The following is a 20,234-nucleotide window of genomic DNA, read 5'->3' as shown; positions in this document are numbered from 1 at the left end:
ACTGAGCGCCTGTGTGGAGCCAGAGACCATTGCAGTTGTGTGCATGGTGCGAGCGCATCCACAGCTCCTGCTGAGCCACTGGGGTTGAAGCAGCAGACCTTTCTTTGGCCCTTAGTGCCAACATTTGGACTTGCAGGACCAGAATCCAGTTGGGCAAGTCTCATTTGGAGGAGAAGTGCAATGCTCAGATCTGTTTGGATGGAAACGAGAAGAAATTTTGTACTTTGGAATAAATAATGCACTTACACTTATCGCGTGGTCTTGTGTCAAAACAGTGTAATGTATAGTGATAATACCAGCCTTGTGATGACTGAGATACACCTTGGAAGACAGTTGGAAGGTGTATGCATCTGTACTCATGGATACTCTTAATACCTTCAATGAAGCATTTAAATATTCAGCAGGGTTCTTTAAAAGCTGTAGGAAGACACTCCAGCTCTTTATGGGAACTGGTGGGGTTCTGTAGGATGCTGGGAGACTGCAGGGTCGGTCTGCGCTGCACTCCATGGGTGCTTCCACAGGGCTGGGCAGGGCAAGGGAGTGGGCAGGGCAGGGCGGATGCAAGAAGTACTGACGGTGTTTTCTCTTCTTCTCTTTTTTCTGCCTAAGGTTTGAGTATCCGAGGAGCCCAGGAGGAAGACCCTCCCGATCCCCAGCTAATGAGACTAGACAATATGCTTCTGGCAGAAGGAGTCTCAGGTCCGGAGAAAGGTGGGGGATCGGCGGCAGCAGCTGCAGCCGCAGCAGCCTCTGGAGGGTCTTCAGATAACTCTATTGAACACTCAGATTACAGAGCCAAATTGACCCAGATCAGACAAATCTATCACACAGAGCTGGAGAAATATGAACAGGTCAGACATCAGCCTCTCAGTTGTTTGTGTCCCCACTGCTGCCCTTGCACCTCCGCTTGTCAGTGGCCGGTGCCCAGGGCTCCAGTGGCTCCCCGTTCTGGCTGCCTGTGCTGCCTGCAAGGGCCACGAGGCACATGTTTGCATGCCCAAGTGTTCTCTGTTGTCTGTGACCACAAAAAGTAGCACTGGAGCCAGTACTCCCCTTGTAGAGCCAGCCCTGGATGGAACAGGCTGTGTGTGCCCCCAGGTGGCTCAGGAGATGCAGCCGTGGGGCTGTATGCAGTGAGTGCTACATGTGTGCCGCTGGCCACCCGCAGGGGTTGGGAGGCTCTGGTTTCTCAGTGAACAACTGCATTGGAGCACAGGGAGTGGGAAGTGTGGCTCTGCGAGACCTTCAACCCTCACAAGCTTCTGGTGATGCTGTTGTTTTCTGCTCCCAGAGGTGTCCTGACAAAGCTGGCAAGCCCTGAGCCCACCAACTCAGTGAACTCATTCAGTGGTGGTTTCCCAAGCAGAGCAGGGGAAGCCCTGCCCTTGCCCTTGCTTGTCACAGCACAGTGTCACTCTGAACCGGCCCAAACCACAAATAAGATGAGGAGTGGCAATAAAATCTCTTGGAAGTGTGAGCAGAGAACCATGTGCCACGAGGCCCCGGCTGCCTTCCCACAGCTTCCCCCTTTTGCTGTGCAGGGCCAGGTGCCTCTGTGCCAATCTTTCCTCCCTCAAGCGACCACATTCCACCCTAAAGACACCAGTGTCCTGCAGGGCCCCTTGAGCTCTCTCACAGTGGTGCACAGTGCACAGCCTACATCATAACATGAGGATGGCCGCCAGAAGGATGAGTGCCTTCCAGCAGGAGTGTCTGCTGCAACCAGGGGTATGTGGGCTGGAAACAGATCTGGGGCTGAAGCAAATGCAGGTCGGTGCTTACAGCTGTTTCCTGGCATGTCTCCTTTGCCTCTAATAAGTTTAATGATGTGGGGGAAGCGGTAGCATTTTTAGCCCTGTAGCTCCATTTACAAAGGTTTCAACTGAAATGTCACAGCCATCCGTCCACACCACGGGGAACTTTGGAGGATGCTCAAGTGCTGCTTGGAGAGAGAGAGAGGTGAAGCTGCCCTGAAACATGTTCGCTTCCCCGTTGATCCTGACACCCAGCAGCATCTGCTCTACAGAAATATGGTAATTTCCCAGCCCTGCAGCAAACTGTCTCCTGCTCGCCTGTCTCAGAGCAGCGCCTGTCTCAGTAGCGGAGGGCTGGGGCACAGCGTCGTTGTGTGCCTGCAGCTGGGCTGCTGCCACAGAGCAGGGCCACCCCGCACCCAGCAGGGCAGCTCCTGCAGCGCTCTCCTGCACAGCCCACACCGAGTCCTTCCCGAAGATGCTCTGCAGACGGAGTTTGATGCTGACGTTTGTTGCCAGCTGGGGGAATGTGCTTGGAAAAAAAAAAAGGAAGGAAAATGGAAAGTGTGTCATGCCATCGCACAGCTCTTCCCTCGCTGTGTGCCAGGAGAGATGGTCGTACACAGGCAGCTCCTTCCATAATTTACAGCTGCTATAATAGAGATGACATATTGAAAGCTATCTTCTATAATTACACTGAAATACATTTTTTTGCTGTAGGCAAAAGTACTGTAAGGGTCCCAGGTCTCCTGGAGCAGCTGGGAACCTGCTTTCTGAGTTCACAGATGTCTTCTGGATTCACCCCAAATTGGGGTGAAGTGTGGCTGCTGGGAAGACACCACCACCCCCTCCAAGCACTGGGGCACTGTGCGGCTGCGGATTGTCTGGGGCTGCTCCCTCTCTTTTCCTCGTGCTCTCCTTGATGAAGCGTTAAGGCTCGCAGAAGCATCCTCCACTCCTACAAGATTTCTGAGCAGGTTAACAAGGCCATCACTTATAACCTGACATTATTAATAATGTCTCACGCACCAAGCAGGGGCCTGAAAAATAGCACTGAAAGAGGGATCAAGTAGCTCGGACGTTATAAATAAACAAGAGAAAACAAGACAGAGCATCGGCAGCTTCTGAACGTGCTTCCACTCAGCTGTGCTGCAGGAACATCACAGATGGGAGATGCTGGAGAAAGAAATTCAAAGCAGCCCTTTGCACAGATGTAACCAAATGAAGGCTTGTCCAGCAAGTCAAGTAAATTCAGGGAGAAATTTTTGCTTCTTCAGCTTCAAAACAGTTGATTTTTTATATCTGTGGAGAAATACTTTTTGTAGAATAGAAATGCTTGAAAACACTTCTAAGTAACAGTTACCATTTGAATAGTAGTTTGATAATGAATTCCTTGTAGCCACAAATAGCAGCTGTGTGATGAGCTTCGTGCCTGAAAAATTTCTTCAGTGCCAGAGACTTCCATTCAGCAGCACTGCCCAGGCAGCCTGAGCTCCCCACACCTCAGGAAGGCTATAGCTGCACCATGGTGTGTCCTTCACCTCTGTGCATTGCTGACCAGAGGCAGAGATTGGCTCAGGGCTCCTGCAGTGTGCAACCAGCATGCAGCAGGAGCTGATGGCTCCTGGCACAGTGAGGCTGACACACTGGGCACCCTGTGTCAGAGCTGCAGCGCTGCGAGGTCTGCCTTTGTGCAGAATAGACCTGCAGTGGGATGGGGAGAAGGAGGGCAGCCCCTGCTCTGTGCCAGGTGTGCAGCCTGGAGAGGTTGGGACAGGCTCCTTGTGTTTGGTGTGAGCAGGGACAGCGGGCAGCAGGAATGGGCGCTTTGTAGCCCCTCGGGTAGCATTAACCATCCAACAAGAAAGGAGGAAAAACCCACTAATGGCAAATGTGGATCAGGCAGGTCAGATACCTGCACCTGGAGATTGGACTGTGGCTGCAGCACCCAGCGCTCTGTGCTGCCATGGTGGGGCCCCCACACTGCCCCCAGCCAGGCGCTGCCTCCCGGTGGTGGGGAGGTAAATCAGCCTATAATTTGCTTTCAGTAGTGTAAAGAAAAAAAATCACTTTGCCTGAAGTGTATGCATCTTTCTTAAGGGTGTACCCAGATTTTAATTATCTAAATGTAAATACTTAACGAATTTTACTTAGAGTAATGAGCTAAAGTGCACACTACATAAATGAGATGTTCTAATTAATCATGTATGAACTACTGGTTTAAAGAAAAGCTATGTGAATTCTGCGAATGTTGGGCTATTGCCAAATTGCTAATCAGCATTTGCATTCATAGATGGCTTCACTTAATAAGTTGTGAGACGTTCAGCAAATGTTATAGGAAATTATGAGTTTTTAGATGCATAAACTTTTCACTTTTAACTCTTTCCCTCACACCAGCTATTGAAATGCAGGAGAACTGCTGAACATGCACTCGTAAAACTATCATAGAATGGTAGACTGGCTTAGGTTGGAAGGGACCTTAAAGATCATGGAGTTCCAACCCTCCTGTCATGGGCAGGGCTGCCAACCACTAGAGATTGTAATGCTATTTTTAATCTTGGCTTTAGGAGAAAAGGCTGAGCCGGAATCAGGTTGATACCTAACACACATGGTCTGATCATACACTGAGTGCACAGAGTGAAGTCCTTCAGTCTTGTTTGGAAGTGACTGCAGCTCTGCAGTGCACAAGGAGGGCTCTTTGTGCAACTGCTCTGTGCCCTTGGCCTGTTCCCCACTGCGTTCCAACTTTGTGCTAGCAAACCTGGGGCTGCACTGCCACACTCCAAGCAGGCAGCAGGCCCAGGGTTTGTTTTTGAAAGAGATAAAGGAGACATAAATCAGCATAGTTTGTGGCAGCTTGCAGCCTGCGTGGGGGGAAGCTGGGATGCCAGCATGACAGCTACTTGGTCACGCAGAGGCTCAGATCAGCAGAGCCTAGTGATGATGCAGCCTGCAGAAGTTTATATCATCGTGTCCTTTTGCCCGCATAGTCTGGGGCTGGTGATGGATGGCTGCTACAGCCTCCTCTCCCCAGCGCCTGGCTGTGCTGTGAGGCCAGGCTGGGCATAGCCGGGCTGTGATGCCATGTGGGGGGGGCTGCACAGGGCTGCTCCAACGGGTTTAAATACCCAACCTTCTGTGGGGGGGTAAAACCCTCCTGTGTTTCCTGCCTGCATTCAATGTACCCCTGGAAGTGCTGACTGCTGGCAGATTCTGCTCATTCATCTGAGCATGCTCTGGTGCTGCTCACAACCTCCTGTCCCCAACCACTTACTGGTACCTTCCAGATCCCACTCCCCATTGACTGTCTGGAGCACTGAGCACTGCTCACTTCATGGATGGGAAGGGGACAAAGGCAAGGAGGAACCATGCCACTGCTGACTGCTGCTGGCTGCATGCAACCTGCTCCCATGGCTGTGTGTGGGGATGGAGCATGCTTGTTGGGTGGCAAAAAACAATTTCTAAGCCTCTCCTTCCTTCCTTTGCAGGCATGTAATGAATTTACCACGCATGTGATGAACCTGCTCAGAGAACAGAGCCGAACACGTCCCATTTCTCCTAAGGAGATTGAAAGGATGGTGGGCATCATTCATCGAAAATTCAGCTCCATCCAGATGCAGCTCAAGCAAAGTACTTGTGAAGCAGTCATGATTTTAAGGTCGAGGTTCCTTGATGCCAGGTAAGGCTGAGATGACAGCCCCTGCTTTTCTGGGTTGGAGGGACTGGCACTGGCAGTGCTTGTGCTGAGCACTGTTCTGTCACTGCAGTTAATTTAAATGGCTGCAGGTACCAGGATCTCCCAGCATAAGGCCATAACCAGTCCCACAACACAGTCAGATTACCTGAGAGCAATGTGCCACAGCCTGAGGTTGGCTCTGAGTTAGCAGCTGCCTGCATCTGAGGTGAGAAAGGTGTTGATGCTTCCAAAGGCCAGATCTGCTGGCCCCTGAAACAACAAGCTGTCATTTGAGTGGGGTAGATGGTGGCTAAGGAGAGGCTAAGAGCCTGATTTGCTGGGGTGTCCTAAGAAGGTGGGATGCTGCACCCTGTGGCAGGAGCCTGGCAGCTGGCTGAATCCTGCAGTACAGGGAGAGCCCATGCGGAGCCTGCAGTTATCAGCCAGTGCCTGCTTCACACCTGAAAGCTGCGAGGAGCTAAACAAGAGCAAAATAATTTTATTAACAAGGAGGTCACTGGCAGGTGTGGCAAATTAGGGTAATTACAAACAGTTGGAGGAAATGTCTATGGAGAGCTCCAGTAACTGCAAAAGGTAAAGCTTGCAGATGCACATTTTAAAGTGATTTCTTTAAAAAGGAAGAAGGTAAATAAGGCAAAATGAGTGGAAGCACAGTAATGAGATAAATGCAGCTCTAGGGAGAGTCTGCCTGCTTCAGGATATGGCGTCGTTAGCAGCACTGTGATACTCCTGGAAGAGAGCACTGGGGATTGCTGCTCGGCTGCCTGCTGGCCCGCAGCACTGCCGGTGATTGCAACCAGCCTGCAGGGAAAGGAGGCCTGACAGAATGTCTAACTGGAAACACTGTGAGGAGCTCTTATGGTGGCAAGCAGCACGTCCCAGTGTGGGAGAGAAAAGCTGTGTAGGTGCTGCTGCCACAGTCCTCAGGGTGGGCAGGCCATGGTCTGCACCTCAGGGATTGACTCAGTGCTGCAGCCTGCTCTGCCCTCAGCAGTGTGTGCAGGTTGGTTGGCTCCCTGAGAGCTGGATGAGGATGTGGCATGCAGACAGCTGTGCTGTGCCCTCCCTAGCAGCACTGTGTGGGTGCCCTGACTGAACTGGTGAATGGAAGGGGCATGGTGGTGTTGTTGTCAGCGGTGGAGCTGTAGTTGTGGAGCAGGCAATGTGCTCTTTTGGGCTGAGGCTCCATGCCTGCTCTTGCCTTGTCTCCTGCTCTGCTGCCCCAGGTGACAGCCTGCGCTGTGTGGAGCTGTCTGTGTGTCCCTGGCAGGAAGACCCCCGTGCAGACTGAGTGATGCTGGAGGCAGCACTCAGACACTGGCAGGGTCAGAGCTGCAGCCCTCACACGGTGCTGATGGAGCCAGGGCTGTGGAGGTGGCTGTGTGCCGTCCTACTGGAGCTCTGTTGGTGTTATAACAGCCATTGTTTTCTTTTCTCATTTCAGAAGGAAAAGACGCAACTTCAGTAAACAAGCCACAGAAATATTGAATGAGTATTTTTACTCCCACCTCAGTAACCCTTACCCCAGTGAAGAAGCCAAAGAAGAGCTGGCTAAGAAGTGCAGCATCACGGTATCGCAGGTAGGCAGCAGGGGGAGTGTGACCCCATTCCCCTTCTGCTCCCTGGCCGAGCTGCCCCTGCCCCAGCTCAGAGTGGGCTTTGGTGAGGGCAATCTGTGCCCTGTTCTCTGTCCTGATCCTTTTGGCTATCCCACTGACTGTGAGTGGATTTGGGGCTCTGGAGGGAAGCAGGGCAGGGCTGAACACTGCAGCCTGGCACGGTGCAGCAGGCAGCTGGGCTGGTTGGGCTGAACTGCCTGTGTGCAGTGGTGGAAATAAATCAAAAATGTGGAAACGGCAGCATCCTGCTTGACATCAGATTTCTCTGTTCAGTCTGGGCTCTTTCTAGCTGAGACTTATTATCTGCTATGAATTTGTTTCAACTTTCCATTATTTCAGGGAAACCCAGTTTATTGACAAACGGATAATCTGTCTCTATAGATCAGAATTTCTTTGGTTAGTTGGCATCCTTTGCGGCCTCTCAATATTACTGAAGTGACACAAGTGGTTTCTCTGTAGCAAAAATGAACCAGGAAGATTGACTTCTTTTATCTTGCATAACAGATGTTACTGTAAAGTTAATGCAAGGAAGACAGCATCTCTCTAATTAGAAGGGCTTAATTCCATTGGCTGGGGCTGTTTTCTGTACAGGCCAGAATATGCATATTGCTCTGGGCTGGGTCCTCTCAGCAACGTTAAGGCTGATGGCACCAGTACATCAAACATGCATTCACTGTTTCCTTCACTGCTCTAGAAAGCAAAATAACATGTTGCATTTTTCTTGTGGCCTGTTTGCTTGACAGAAAGCCAAAATAATCCCACAGCAAATCTGGCACATATAGCTTGGGAAAGGTTGCTCTTGGATGGCAGGAGAGAAAGTTCACTGGCAGTGTCCCTGTTCTCCAGCTGTCCCATTGCGGGGCTGCATGCCACCTCCTCCCAGCTCTGTCAGCTCTGCTTATCAATATTTCAGGTCCTTTAGAGGAACAACGCCTGCGGCAAGTGTGTTAACTATTAATGATAGCAGGCTTTGGTATTGGCATTATTAGCAGCACAACCTTTAGCTTTATAATTAAGACTTGAGTTGAGATTTACTTTATAAGTCTCCATTAAATCCATGGAAAAACTCAGGCTCTTTATTGAAGATTTTCAGATGAAATCTTCTGTGAGAAGGCAGCTCAGCTCCCCAAAATCTGATCGTACTTAATTAGCTTTGCCATCAGAAGTACAAACTCTAGCACAACTGTCCTCTGCTGTGGAAGAGGCCAGCAGAGATACGTTTGTGCCATGCTTGCTTCTCAGCATGCAGCATGTCCTGTGCTCCTGCTGGATGAGAGGCTTGTGTGCCCAGTGAGGGTAAGGCATGGAGGTGGGAGCAGTTTCTCTCAGTCCATTTACAACTGGCTGTGGTGATGTGCAAGAAGTTTGGTTTTTCTTCTTGGAGAATGCTCAGTGTGAGAAGGAAGCAAATGTTTTTCTGCTGAGCCTGCTATGTGGACAGAACATGCTATTTGTGGCCCTTTGGGAGGCTCAGCATGGAACTTGCTTGCTCTCAAGTTTCTCTTTTGTCACTGCTAGCATTGCACAAGTAACTGCAACCCAGCAGGCAGCTCTGGGCAACTCTGCCAACCCAGCCCACAGGTATCACTGCAGCTCTCCCAAATGCCTGGAGCCAGCCAAAGAGCTGCAGAGCACAGGAGAACCTGTGCAGCATGGTCCACAGCCGGGTCTCATTGCTGATTTCAGTCATTTTGACACAGTGTGGCTTACTGCTGTTCCTCCAGTAAGTGGTGTTTGAAAAATCCCCCTACAAGAGCCAAGGTGGCTTGCTGGGTAGTTAGGAGAGCCAATATCATCAACACAAAGTTGGAGAACACAGAAATCGGCTCTGCTGGCACAGTGTAATCAGGGAAAGCACACACACATTGTGCTGGAGAGCATGGCAGACCTGCTGGAGAGATGCTTGTGTCCAGTCAGGAGCCAGCGAGCTGCGCCTGGCAGAGGAGGAGTTTGTGATCCTGGAGAGTGGGCAGATAAAAAGCTAGATCTAGATATGGCTGAAGGAAATGAGATGGAGCCATTTGAGAAACCATAACTGATCTCTTCTAGTGCTAATAGATCTGATTGCTTTCTTAATTGGCTGTTTGATAAGATTTAAAGTATATGTTATAGAATGAAATAAAAGGCAGGCAGATGGTCCAAAAGAGCAGCAGCAGTCAGCCTGTAATGTGAATATAGGTTTGCTTCTTTAATATTTGATACGAGCATGAATTAGTTGTTCCCTGAATCCATTAGGAAGCCTGGGTGAGTGATGGAAGTAGTTGCATTGCCTCCTCTGTGCCACTCTGCACATCCTGAGCTTTGAAGGGTGACATTACCCAACCTAAGAGTAAAGACAGCATTAACCACAAAGCATTGACAGCATCTGCCAGAGAAGCGGATCTGGGGCAATGGCTGAAGCCTCAATCTGGCCGGGAGAGTATGAATGGCTGGAAGAAGTCCCTGATGATGGGAAGGCCAGAACACTGGGCAGTGTATCACCTAATGGAAGAGGAGCCAGCAATGAGAGGGGGTGTGCCTCTGATCAGCTGGTTACTTGAATTCCTGATAGATCTGCTTTCACCACTAGAAAATATGAATGCAGTGGTTATCCTGCTCTTTGATTTTTCTGAGGCATTTCCAAAGGCCTTATGGCAAGGCTGCAAGATTAGTTGATATTTACTAGGTCAGACTAGGCTGAAGTTGTCTTTCTTTGTACTGAAAAGTGTACACATTTTTGAGGCTATCTAGCAGAAAAGCTGAGCATGCACTGTAAAATAGCACAGCACATGCTGCCCTAGTGCTTGGCAGCAAAAGTCAGAGGATGCAATCCAGAAATCGGGGGCAAATTGAGCAGTCATTTAAAATACTGGCAGGAGTAGCATCGCCTGGGATGAACGATGGCATCCAAGCGAGTGACTGAGCTGCACCTTGCACAGGGTTTTTATGAAAAATCTCTGAGCAGATCTATTTCCAGTCCTGACCAGGGTCCCTCTGACATTGCCTTGCCTGGCGCTGTGCCCGAGCTGCTTCCCTGGCTGCAGAGGCCCTGGAGGTGCAAAGAGCTGGGAAATGAAAAGGGGGGAAAAAAAGCTAACTGTTGTCTTTGGAAGCTCCTGGAGGTTTCTGTTTGTGTTTGATGAAGAAACTTGGTCCTTTTTCTGTCTGAGCTGGGCTTCCCATGCAGCCTCTCCTAACAATGATCCAGTACGAACTTGTACTGTCAGTGTCTGGGGAATGCTGGGGGCAGATTCATGGTGGAATATTTTCTCCCTCAAACACTCAGTGAGAATTTTGGATCAGCCTCTTCCCCCCTCTTACCCCTCCCTGCCGCCCCCCCCCCCTCCCCCCCAGTTAGGCAGCTAACTGGAATCCTTGCTGCCCAGGAACTGGAATTCTTGCTGCGCAGGCTCTTCACTGAGCTGCAAAAGAACTTGTCTCTTGGAATCATTCAGTTGGGGATGGGAGATAGATGGCTTTAGTTTTGGTCCTGGTGTTTAAAATACTGTGTAGAGAAGGCGTTTTGAGAAAAGCATAAAGACAAACTATTTATTAAGATGAACACCTCACACAGTTTCATTTTAAGAGTATGGTAAAGGTAATTCTAGGGGAAAAAAATATCCTTAACAGAACATTGTTGGCTGTAATTTAGAACCGCCCGATCGGCACGTGTTTGTGGGAGATAAACTGGATCATCTGTTCTCTCTGCACCATGGCTGCAAGGCTGATGTTTTATACTTTTGCAGATGAGTCTCTTTCAGGGTGTCATGAACAACTATCAGTCTATCATATGAGCTATAGAAAGGGCATAGTTGCTGCTGAAAGCATGTCAGTGGATTACGGCAATAAAATTCTTCACTGCTTCTAACAGAAGAAGAATATGTTTGACAAGAGAGTGTATTTAAAATCTTCTTTAAAAGAATGCAGAAGCTGATTTTCAGCATCTCTTCCAGCCCTGCTTCTTCTGCTCTGTTTGTTTTGGTAAGCACATTGACGTGGAGAGCTGCAGATTTATAGGCTCTTATCCTTGACTTCATTTGGGAAGCAAAGAAAAAAAAGAGGCGAGCTTAAATAAATAGTTTGTAGATGTAAAATTTTTAGCTTTAGAGCATGTGCCATTATCGTACTGTGCTTATTTTCAGTCCTCTTTTCTGTTCTGTGTCATTTGATTAGGTACAGAATATAAACAGTGCTACAAACCCTTGGAAACACTGTGGAAAAATGTCTGTGATCCATAAATATTTAGTTCACTCATTTCAGCAGTGATGTTCTTGTGTCAGCTGGCTCTCTGCAGAATGAGGCCTGATTTATCCCAAGAATGCAGCTATTGCAGAGACAAAAGGCAGGCATGTCCCACCCCAAGTCCCACACTAGGCATCAGGACGATTTAAGTAATAATTTATTGTCTTTTCATTAAACATTGCAATTAATGTGATAAATAAGTACAACAGTATTGTTTGAAATGTAATATACAATTAAGCCCAAGTAATAAATTGACCTTCAGTGACTAGGAGTAGAAAGATGGTTGGTGTTTGTTTGTTTGTGTTTTATTTTTAATGTGAACAGATAGGTAGTTTGTGTTAATGAAGAGTGTTATGAAGCAGCTCACAATGGAGACAACTTCCATTTTTAGGGTGAGCCTGCAGTGCTGTGAAGAGGCAGGGCACATTGGGGCTGGGAATAGGGTATGGCAGCCCCTCCGAGCACACTGGTGGCTGTGATTGTGCTGGGGCAGGGCAGGCTGCAGGGAGCCAGCAGGGCTTTGTGGTAATGTGGCTCATCCTGCCCAAGCTGTGCCGCAGCCCAGGCATGTCCTGCCACCCGTGCTGGCCATGCAGTGGCAGATGTGTGGCATGGGAATGCTAAGCTGTGCGGCTGGGAAGTGAAGGGCACTGGGCTGACATCCTCCCCAGGGGGGCACCACCCAGGCCAGTGTGCACAGTGTGAGCTTTGATCTCAGGAATAGTTTAACATTTCTGGATGTTCATTTAGATATGGTATACGGGTTAAACATAACGTACGATTGCTGCTCCTCTCATTGCTTCCAATTAAACCTTGCTTGTTAGTTTAACCTCTAGGTAATCCCATCAAACAATTGATGTCAAGGAAACACTGCCCACAGTGGCTCTGGATGAGTGGCCATTAATTTTAATTGCCTTGATATTAAAGATTAAGAAGTATTGGGACTAGCAGAATGGAAACAATCTGATGTCAAGCAAATCCACTCGATGAGGCTTCCCCAGGCTGCTGGTGATATTAAAATTTTACTGTGAGAATTAAATAAACCTTTATTAGTGATGGCTGTTGTTTGATTGGTCCATGGGTGTGCATAAACAGAGGGATCTCATGCACGTCTATGGACAATAGTTGATGTACAGAGATTCCTCAATTATGAAACTGTTAATAAAGCATAATCTGATTGTCCACAATAATTATTTGCTAGGTTTCATTAATGCATTATTGCTTCTATGACTGACAAGATAAATATTAAGTGTAATATACAGAATACAGTACAGTAGACACAATACTATCTAGGGAGGGGAATGTATAATGCGTATATCTTGAATTCAGTTAAAAGCTGGACACTTTTCATTAATTGTGTTAAAAGCTGCAGCCGCCTCAAGCACGGGTCCAGTGGGCTTTCCTGGGTGCTGCAGTGCGCTCCTGGGCTTTCAGAGGAGCCACAGAGCTCTGCAGTGGGCTATGGGAGCAGTCCCATGTCACCATGTGCTTTGGCCCCTCGCGACAGGACACAACTAATTACCACCTGTGTTATTACCAGTCCTATCCCCTCTACCTCTGTCGCATTACATGCTTTTTTGTCGAGGCAGCTTTGGCTGTTGCCTGTGTTATGAACTGAGGCTGTTGTTTAGCTTTGTTGTAGTGCTGAAGTTAAACAAAGGCGCTGAGAAACCATTGCAGGATCTTTTCTGAACTGCTCCAGCTGTGACCTCTGCACGAGTTAATGGCCAGCGCCCTGCCAGCCACCCTGATTTCAGTACAGTATCTTCAAAGGGGGATGACAAAGTGACTTTTCAGCCATTATTGATTTATATGATTCATTTCATTTCCAGCCGACCAAACACAGCTCTAGGTGTGGGCTGCCAAGGTTGTTCTAGCCTCCAAATAAAGAACAGTGTGAAGCACTGGCTGTTTGCTCTGGCTCAGCCAGCAGGCATCTCAGTCCATGTGGCAGCTCTGCTGTCTTGCACTGCCCTCATGGATGAATGGTGATACTGATGGGAGATAGCAAGCTCCAGGATATGTGTTGTCCCTCCTTGGGCACCAGTTTGCCAATGGACAAGCAGAACCAGATCAGACACATACTGTTACTCATATTTAACTGATCCACAATTGCTGCCTGGCAGACATGGGCTGGGGCTGAGGCACTGGGGTTAATTGGATCCAACACAATGTTTCAGAGTGCTTTGTTGAGTCAGATGCTTTGTGTCCTTCACTCTGCCCCTCTTCTCCTCAATGCAGGTCTCCAACTGGTTTGGCAATAAGAGAATCAGGTACAAGAAGAACATCGGGAAGTTCCAGGAAGAAGCCAATCTTTATGCAGCGAAGACGGCTGTGACAGCAGCACATGCCGTGGCTGCGGCCGTCCAGAACAACCAGACCAACTCCCCCACCACGCCAAATTCTGGTGCGTACCCACGCGTGTTGGGGCAGCCTGCAGTGAGCTGAGCAGGGCTGAGCAGCTCCCTAGTAGCACTGCTTGGGGCGTGGGGTTGGCCCCTTGGGCAGAGGGGACTGAGCTGCAGTTCACATGATGGGTCTGCCTTGCTCTCACTGCTGGCAGCATCTTCGCTTCTGTCAATATTTTAAGTATTTTCTGATTCCGTGAAAGTAACAGAAAATAAAGGGAGGCAGAATTCTCAAGCCTGTGTTTGTAGAACTGCTGTATTTATTGTCAAGATAAGAATGTAAGAATGAAATGCAGGGATATTTTAGTGTGCACTAATGAAAATTTAAACTCTGGGTTGCTTGACAAGGCGTTGATATTGCATATAAAAATTTAGGGGTGCAGCTTTTATTCCAGAGTCTGGCCATGTGTTCTTTTACAGTGTTTAAAAACTGTCTCACTAGCGTGCTGTTGACATTTTGCAAATCTAAGCGTTAAGTTAGCAGAGGAGCATCCAAAGAAGAAATCGCTTTTGGGCTCCAGAGGCAAAGGTTTCTAGAAGGCATAGATGTGTTTGACACTATTTACAACCAAGTTTTGCCACAGCATAGCTGTAGGCAACTTTGTAAGGGTGTAAAGATCCATGGGGGAAAAAAAAAGCCTTTCATCAAAGGAAAGTAAGAGGAAGGTTCCTCCTCTGTTGATAGTGGATCATCTAATCAGAAATTACCGGGTGTTTCTGTTTGAAGGAGATATTAACCACAGGTTCAAAATTAGGTTTTTTTGGCATGTTTAGCAATAGCATTTCAGGATGAGGTGATTCACCAGAGGAAAGCACCTGGCACTGACATGTGCTGTGTGTGCAGTGCTCTCCCAGCAGTAAGGCTGCCCGGGCTCTGATGGATGTCCTCGTTTCCCTGGTGCGGCTTTGCTGCTCTGTGCCATGGGGAGAAGCAGCGCAGGTCCCCACACTGCTCGGGTGTCCCACCAGACTGGCCTTGCCCTGCTGTGGGTCATAAGTGTGGTTTCTGTTGGGCACTGCCTTTCTTTCTTGTTTCCTTTCTTCTTCTCCTTCCCCTGCCCTGAAGTCTTTGGGGTTATATATTTGTAGCTCTCTGTTATTCAGCTACCTAACTCTTTCCTTTCCAGGTTCTTCTGGTTCTTTTAACCTCCCAAATTCTGGGGACATGTTCATGAACATGCAGAGTCTGAATGGGGATTCTTACCAGGGGTCCCAAGTCGGAGCCAATGTGCAGTCACAGGTAGGAGAAATGCCCCACAGTAGGGCCTTTCTAGCAGGGTAGGGTTTGGGCTAAAAATTCCACCTTACTCTGGCTCTATTGAATGGTCTGTGCCTCGCTGCAGAGTGGAGGCTGCATATTGCTGAACGTGACCTATTCTTACCCCGGCATTGAATTTCACAAATATGAAGGAAAGAGTGATTTTTTCTGATTGAAACTTGAAGCTTTGTGAATGCATTCGGCTCTGGCTTGAGCTCATGGAATGGGATTGGGTGCATCTGACTTCCATGGACACTGTAAATCCAGTGAATTTTCTTTCTTTTTTCCTTTTTCTTTCATTTTCCCCATCCCCCCTTTTTTTCTTTTCTTTTCCCCCCCCCTTAATATCTTCCTTTCATTTATTGGACAAACCTTTATTTGTGTATTTGTTTGAATGTCAGAACACATCTAACTGAGCTATTAAAATACGAGTTATTCTCAGTCCCTTTTCCAGTCCTTTCACACAGGGCTTTCTTTATATGTTCCATAATCTTTTCCCATACACAAACACGTCCAAACATGAATATGCACAGCGTTTTGCTGCAGACACTTAAGAAGGACCTGCGGGATGCACTGCTGTGAGGAAGCTATTCTTTGGCTGGTGTGAGGAGCAGAGATGTATGGCTTTTAACATGCAAGGATTTGTTGAAATTCTGCCAGTCATTCTTGATTGATAAATTTGTCTTTCATAGAAGATGCTAAACTGTTTTGTCTCACATAATTCAAAATGTTGCCTATTGTAAGTGATGATGTTTTAATAGATTTGGAATGATGAATTTTGTTTCCTCTTACTTTAAGGTGGATACCCTGCGTCATGTTATCAATCAGACGGGAGGATACAATGATGGCTTGGGAGGAAATTCACTGTACAGTCCACATAATCTAAATGTGAGTACCCAGGGGAACTGTAGTTTGGAGAGCCATAAGCACAGTGTCGGGTAAATGCAGTCATTAATACACGTGTTAATTACTCTTGTGATAACATATTTTAACAAATTTGCATCTCTGGAGATGAGCTGCAAAATGGCCCTTGATATGGCTGTGAGTCTTGGGCGTGTAGGAGAGAAAATTCCTGGAGCCATCACTGTAAGCAATTCGAATTTTTATGTTTTTCAGCCTCATGAGTTAAAAGGTAATGGCCTTGGAGAGAAGGCTCTCGTTCTTTGCAGAGATGGTCAGATAACTGTGCTTGTATTTGTTATTGCCTGCAATCAGACATCAGGTCTGCTCTTTTGATATACTTTTAGCCTTTTCAAGGGTGCACATTTTTCCTGTGTTTGAGAAGTACTTTTGGCCTTGTTACTTGAAAAAGAAAGAGAGTAGTAAGTCTGGCAACGAGATGCTAGTGAATTGAAGGATGTCAGGCTAGGTTGTGCTGGCTGCTGTATGTCCCAGCTGTGGCTGCCAGGATCCAATGGTGCTCAGAGCCTCGCCGGATGGCCCTTCAGCGCTGCATGAGGGCACCAGGATAGCGGGAGGCTGGGAGCTGTTGTGCTGCATGAGAGCCTGGGATGAAACACCTCCCAGGGCAGCAGGCTCTGCGGTGGAGGCTCCACTGCAAATTGAATTCGTCCCTTATATTCAACTTCCTCTTCTCATTTACCGCTTTAAAAAGGAGTGCTTCGTTTTACTGAATGTTTCATATTTGCTCACCAGGTGGCCTTCATTTGTTTTCCTTTTTTATTCACCAAGTTTAAAATGACCACAGAGGGAGCGCTGTTCCGGCAGTGCCTCTCCCACCCCAGGGCAGCTCTGCACCCACCGCCCACTGCTGTGTTGGTGCCTGTGGTGCCGCAGCTCAGGGTGATGTGCAGAGCATCACTGGGAAAGGCCCAGCCATGGGGATGTGAGCTTTTCCTCTTTGAGGGTTTCCACTTGCCACAAGAGTAAATATTAATGATTTAAAATGTGATTGAAGATGTTCAATTGTAAAGGGAAAAAAGTACCATTAAATACTCAAATCTTCTACATTTGAAATGTCAAATCTTTCTTTTTGGGTTTATAAATAACTCATAATAACCCACAACAAACCATATAAAAAGCCTTTTAGTTGCATTTCTCCTTTTTCATTTAAGTGTTTTGAAATGCTTCAGAGAATTTGCGATATCCTTATCAACATGATAAAATATGAAACTGTGATTGCCTGCAGCATTTTACAGACATGAATTCCATCTTCACTGATGAGGCCTGATAAGGCGCTGTTGTATAATACAGTGCATAATCTCAAACCACCAGAGTAAGGATTAATTTATTTGAAAAAAAGAATGCTTGCTGACAACCTCTCCTCCAGCTGCCAAGCCGAGTAAAAATATTGTACATTTGTTGTTTATAAATTTGGATAAAAGAGGAATGATGTTTACTTCAGATGGAATATCTTTAGACTCGTATCTGCATAAGAGTTTTTCTTTCTCTAAGTAGGTTTTCATATCTTTAAAAAATAAAAATAAAAAGCAGAGGTACCTCTGCACGTTTTGTGTGCTGCCAGCCCGTAGCTGAGCATCTTAAACCATGTGGTGAGGCTTCAGCCTTAATGCAATTGCGGGTCGGTATTGCCATTAATTTTACTTAAGGGAGCACAAACTCAAACCTTAGAATTTGTCATGATAAGGGCTTCTCTGTTTGTTGTTTTTCATTCGCACAGCAGACAATTACCGGGCTGTGTGCTCGTCCTAGCAGTGCTGAGCAGTGCCGCGGTGCAGTCCGGGCTGAGTGTTATCACAGGGCAGCTCCTGGGCCCAGCCAGGCGGAGCGGCCCATGAAGGCTGCGGGGTGCTGGGAGGGGGGGCAGCTGCCCCGTCACTTCCACTCAGCCTCCCCCCTCTCACGAGCCCTGTGCCGCCCTCCTCCTGACTGACACCAAAATATGTAGCGACAAGCTGTCTGCCACAGCAGAAATCTGATCAGACATTGATTTCAGCAATTGCCTCTATGGGCCGAGACAGAAGGCAAATTTGTTTCTGAGCACTGCTATTGCTGATGCAGGTCTGATGCAGGGAGGGCCGGCGGCAAGCGGGAGCATGGAGCAGCAGCCTCAGTTGGGCTGTACTGCAGGTAATTGGCAGAGGGATGAAGGGCCCCTTCCTGCCCCTGCCTGCATCGCTCTGTGAGTCAGAGAGATCTGGAGAAATGCAACTCCCAGCCTTGGAGCTGAGAGCAGAGAGTGCATGAAGTACTGCTGCCCCGGAGCCATTTCCTCAGGAAAAATAACCTGAGGCTCCGGCTGGAGGGATGTGTTTCCATTGGGTGAGTGGAGATGCAGAAATTGCTGCCCTGGTCAGCACCTGGCTGTAGGACCCGCGCTGTAACCCCTCACACACAGCACTGTGGTTTTCTCCTCACAAATCCTGCGACCAGAGGCAGTTTAGGATCAGCTCTTCCCCAGAGCGTCCCCCCCAGCTCTGGCCTTGCCACTTTGTTACTTTCATGATATAATTAATATGCGTAATTGCATCAATTGATTTGTTTTTCCCTTTTCAGGCTAATGGAGGCTGGCAGGACGCAACTACTCCATCTTCTGTGACTTCCCCTACAGAAGGGCCGGGAAGTGTGCACTCTGATACCTCTAACTAATCTCCTAGCAACACTTTTTCCCTGAGCTGAGATGCCTTGATCAGCGCATTCAGAGTCGCAGGAGAAAAAGGAAAGAATTTTTTTGTAGCCAACCACCTACAGCTTTACTGTAAAACCTTGTCTTACTAGAAAACTTGGAAAATCTGTTTTTTAAAGGTATCATAATCATTTGTATTTATACTTAAAACACACAATGTTAAAAAGCACTTTATCCAATCGGGCCAAGATTTAGCATTGTTTATAGCCCTGTAACTATTTTATCATAATTTATTATCGGCGATTTTAACAGTGTCGGTCTAACAGTTGCCAATTACTTGGCCTTAAGGGTAAAAGTACAGTACAAGCTTAACCTCAATAGCAAGAGCAGGCACAAAGGAACACCTCACCTGAATCTTAACTGCGTGCATATTTTCGTGGAAGGTCAAAATGGGTTCCAGACTGGGATTGTGTTTAACCTTTTCATCTCTCTTATAGAGTTGGAATAAAGAGATCTGTTTGGTTCTTTCGGTTAACAACGGTTGTGTTTAAGAATCCTTATTCGTCACATTTTTGTTGTGATCTGTTGCTTCATAAGTTAGGTTGGATACCAGGAGCATCTTTCCTTGCTAACCGCCAGGACCCCCTGCCTGCTCTCTGTATTTCAGCAATGGACTCAGAGTGTTCTTAAGAGGTGAAGATATTGCTGCTTCTTTCAGTGAGCCACCAGCTGGGTTTTACAGTACGAGTAGGTGCTGCACGGCTGCCGAGATTGGTTACTTCTTCTGGGCAGCCAAACAAACAAACAAACAAACAAGAAGGAAAAGCGAAGGAAAAAGCACCATTATATGGATTGTTGTACATAGTGTAGCAAAAGAGTATTTATACATCTCACCAATCAAAACACAGCTTTATTACCTCATGCGAACTCATACGAACCAATAGACTTTCAACATGTTCTGTAGCTTAGAGTGCTCACTTACTACCTCTGAACGATACTCACGCTGTAGTTTGTCTCTTTCTTATCTTTTTGCATCTTGTAATTAACTCTTTCTTTCCCTCATAAATTGTAATGTACATTGTAATCTTTTAAAAGAATCAGGGTTGCGTTTGCAACTTTTAAAAGAGCTGAAGTGGAAACATTGGGTCTTAGGTTTAACAGAACAGTGAAACTGTTGTAAATACTGAGAAACATTTTGAATGTTCTTCATCTTGTTACTAATCCACGCAAAAAATGCAACTAATTGTAATGCATACAGACTTCAGTATCAGTACTGTATATTCACCCTGTGTAACAGGGGCCCCTTTCTTTCTCTCTTTTGTATTGTATGCGATTCTGAAACTGATTGAGTCATGAAAATAATTTGTGGCAGTGATTCTAATGTATTAAAACGTTTCGTGTTACTTTCTAACTGGATTACACCCTGAATTGAGAAGTCTTCCTCGTGGTAGTTATATGTAGTTTCGAACATGAATAAACTTTTTGCTTTCATGATCAAATATCGACGTAATTTCTTCCAGCTCAGCTTCAGTCAGCGCAGTGAGCCGCAGAGGTGCGGCTGCTGTTGCAGTTCAGCTCCTGGCTCAGGGCGGGCGGCTGTGTGGGCAGAGCAGCACTCAGGTGGAGCACAGCAGCACTGAGCAGCACTGGGGCTCAAAGCCCTGACCTGCACCTGTGTGCTGTGCTGTGCAGGAGCAGAGAGCCCAGAGGGGGCTGCGGAGAGGGGCAGT

General features: G+C 47.4%; 1 protein-coding gene across 11 annotated transcripts in view; it reads left to right on the top strand.

The window, feature by feature from the left end:
• PBX3 (PBX homeobox 3) overlaps positions 1-20,003 on the top strand; it is a 95,987-nt gene extending 75,984 nt beyond the window's left edge. For 5 of the 11 annotated variants that reach the window (XM_015879419.3, XM_015879423.3, XM_015879417.3 and 2 more), the window contains exons 3-9: positions 610-851; positions 5,243-5,433; positions 6,896-7,031; positions 13,533-13,698; positions 14,827-14,939; positions 15,756-15,845; positions 18,435-20,003. In XM_015879419.3, coding sequence (XP_015734905.2) covers positions 610-851; positions 5,243-5,433; positions 6,896-7,031; positions 13,533-13,698; positions 14,827-14,939; positions 15,756-15,845; positions 18,435-18,527 — 1,031 coding nt within the window. In that variant the 3' untranslated portion in view covers positions 18,528-20,003. The remainder of the gene's footprint in view (positions 1-609; positions 852-5,242; positions 5,434-6,895; positions 7,032-13,532; positions 13,699-14,826; positions 14,940-15,755; positions 15,846-18,434) is intronic. The other 6 variants (XM_085521040.1, XM_085521039.1, XM_015879424.3 and 3 more) reach the window with 2 other exon arrangements.
• Positions 20,004-20,234: the final 231 nt, after the last annotated feature.

Source organism: Coturnix japonica, chromosome 21 (genome assembly GCF_054131305.1).
Source record: "Coturnix japonica strain WE chromosome 21, WE-NBRP24, whole genome shotgun sequence".
In the NCBI taxonomy this organism is placed as follows: Eukaryota; Metazoa; Chordata; class Aves; order Galliformes; family Phasianidae; genus Coturnix; species Coturnix japonica.
This window is presented reverse-complemented; position numbering and strand designations above follow the sequence as displayed.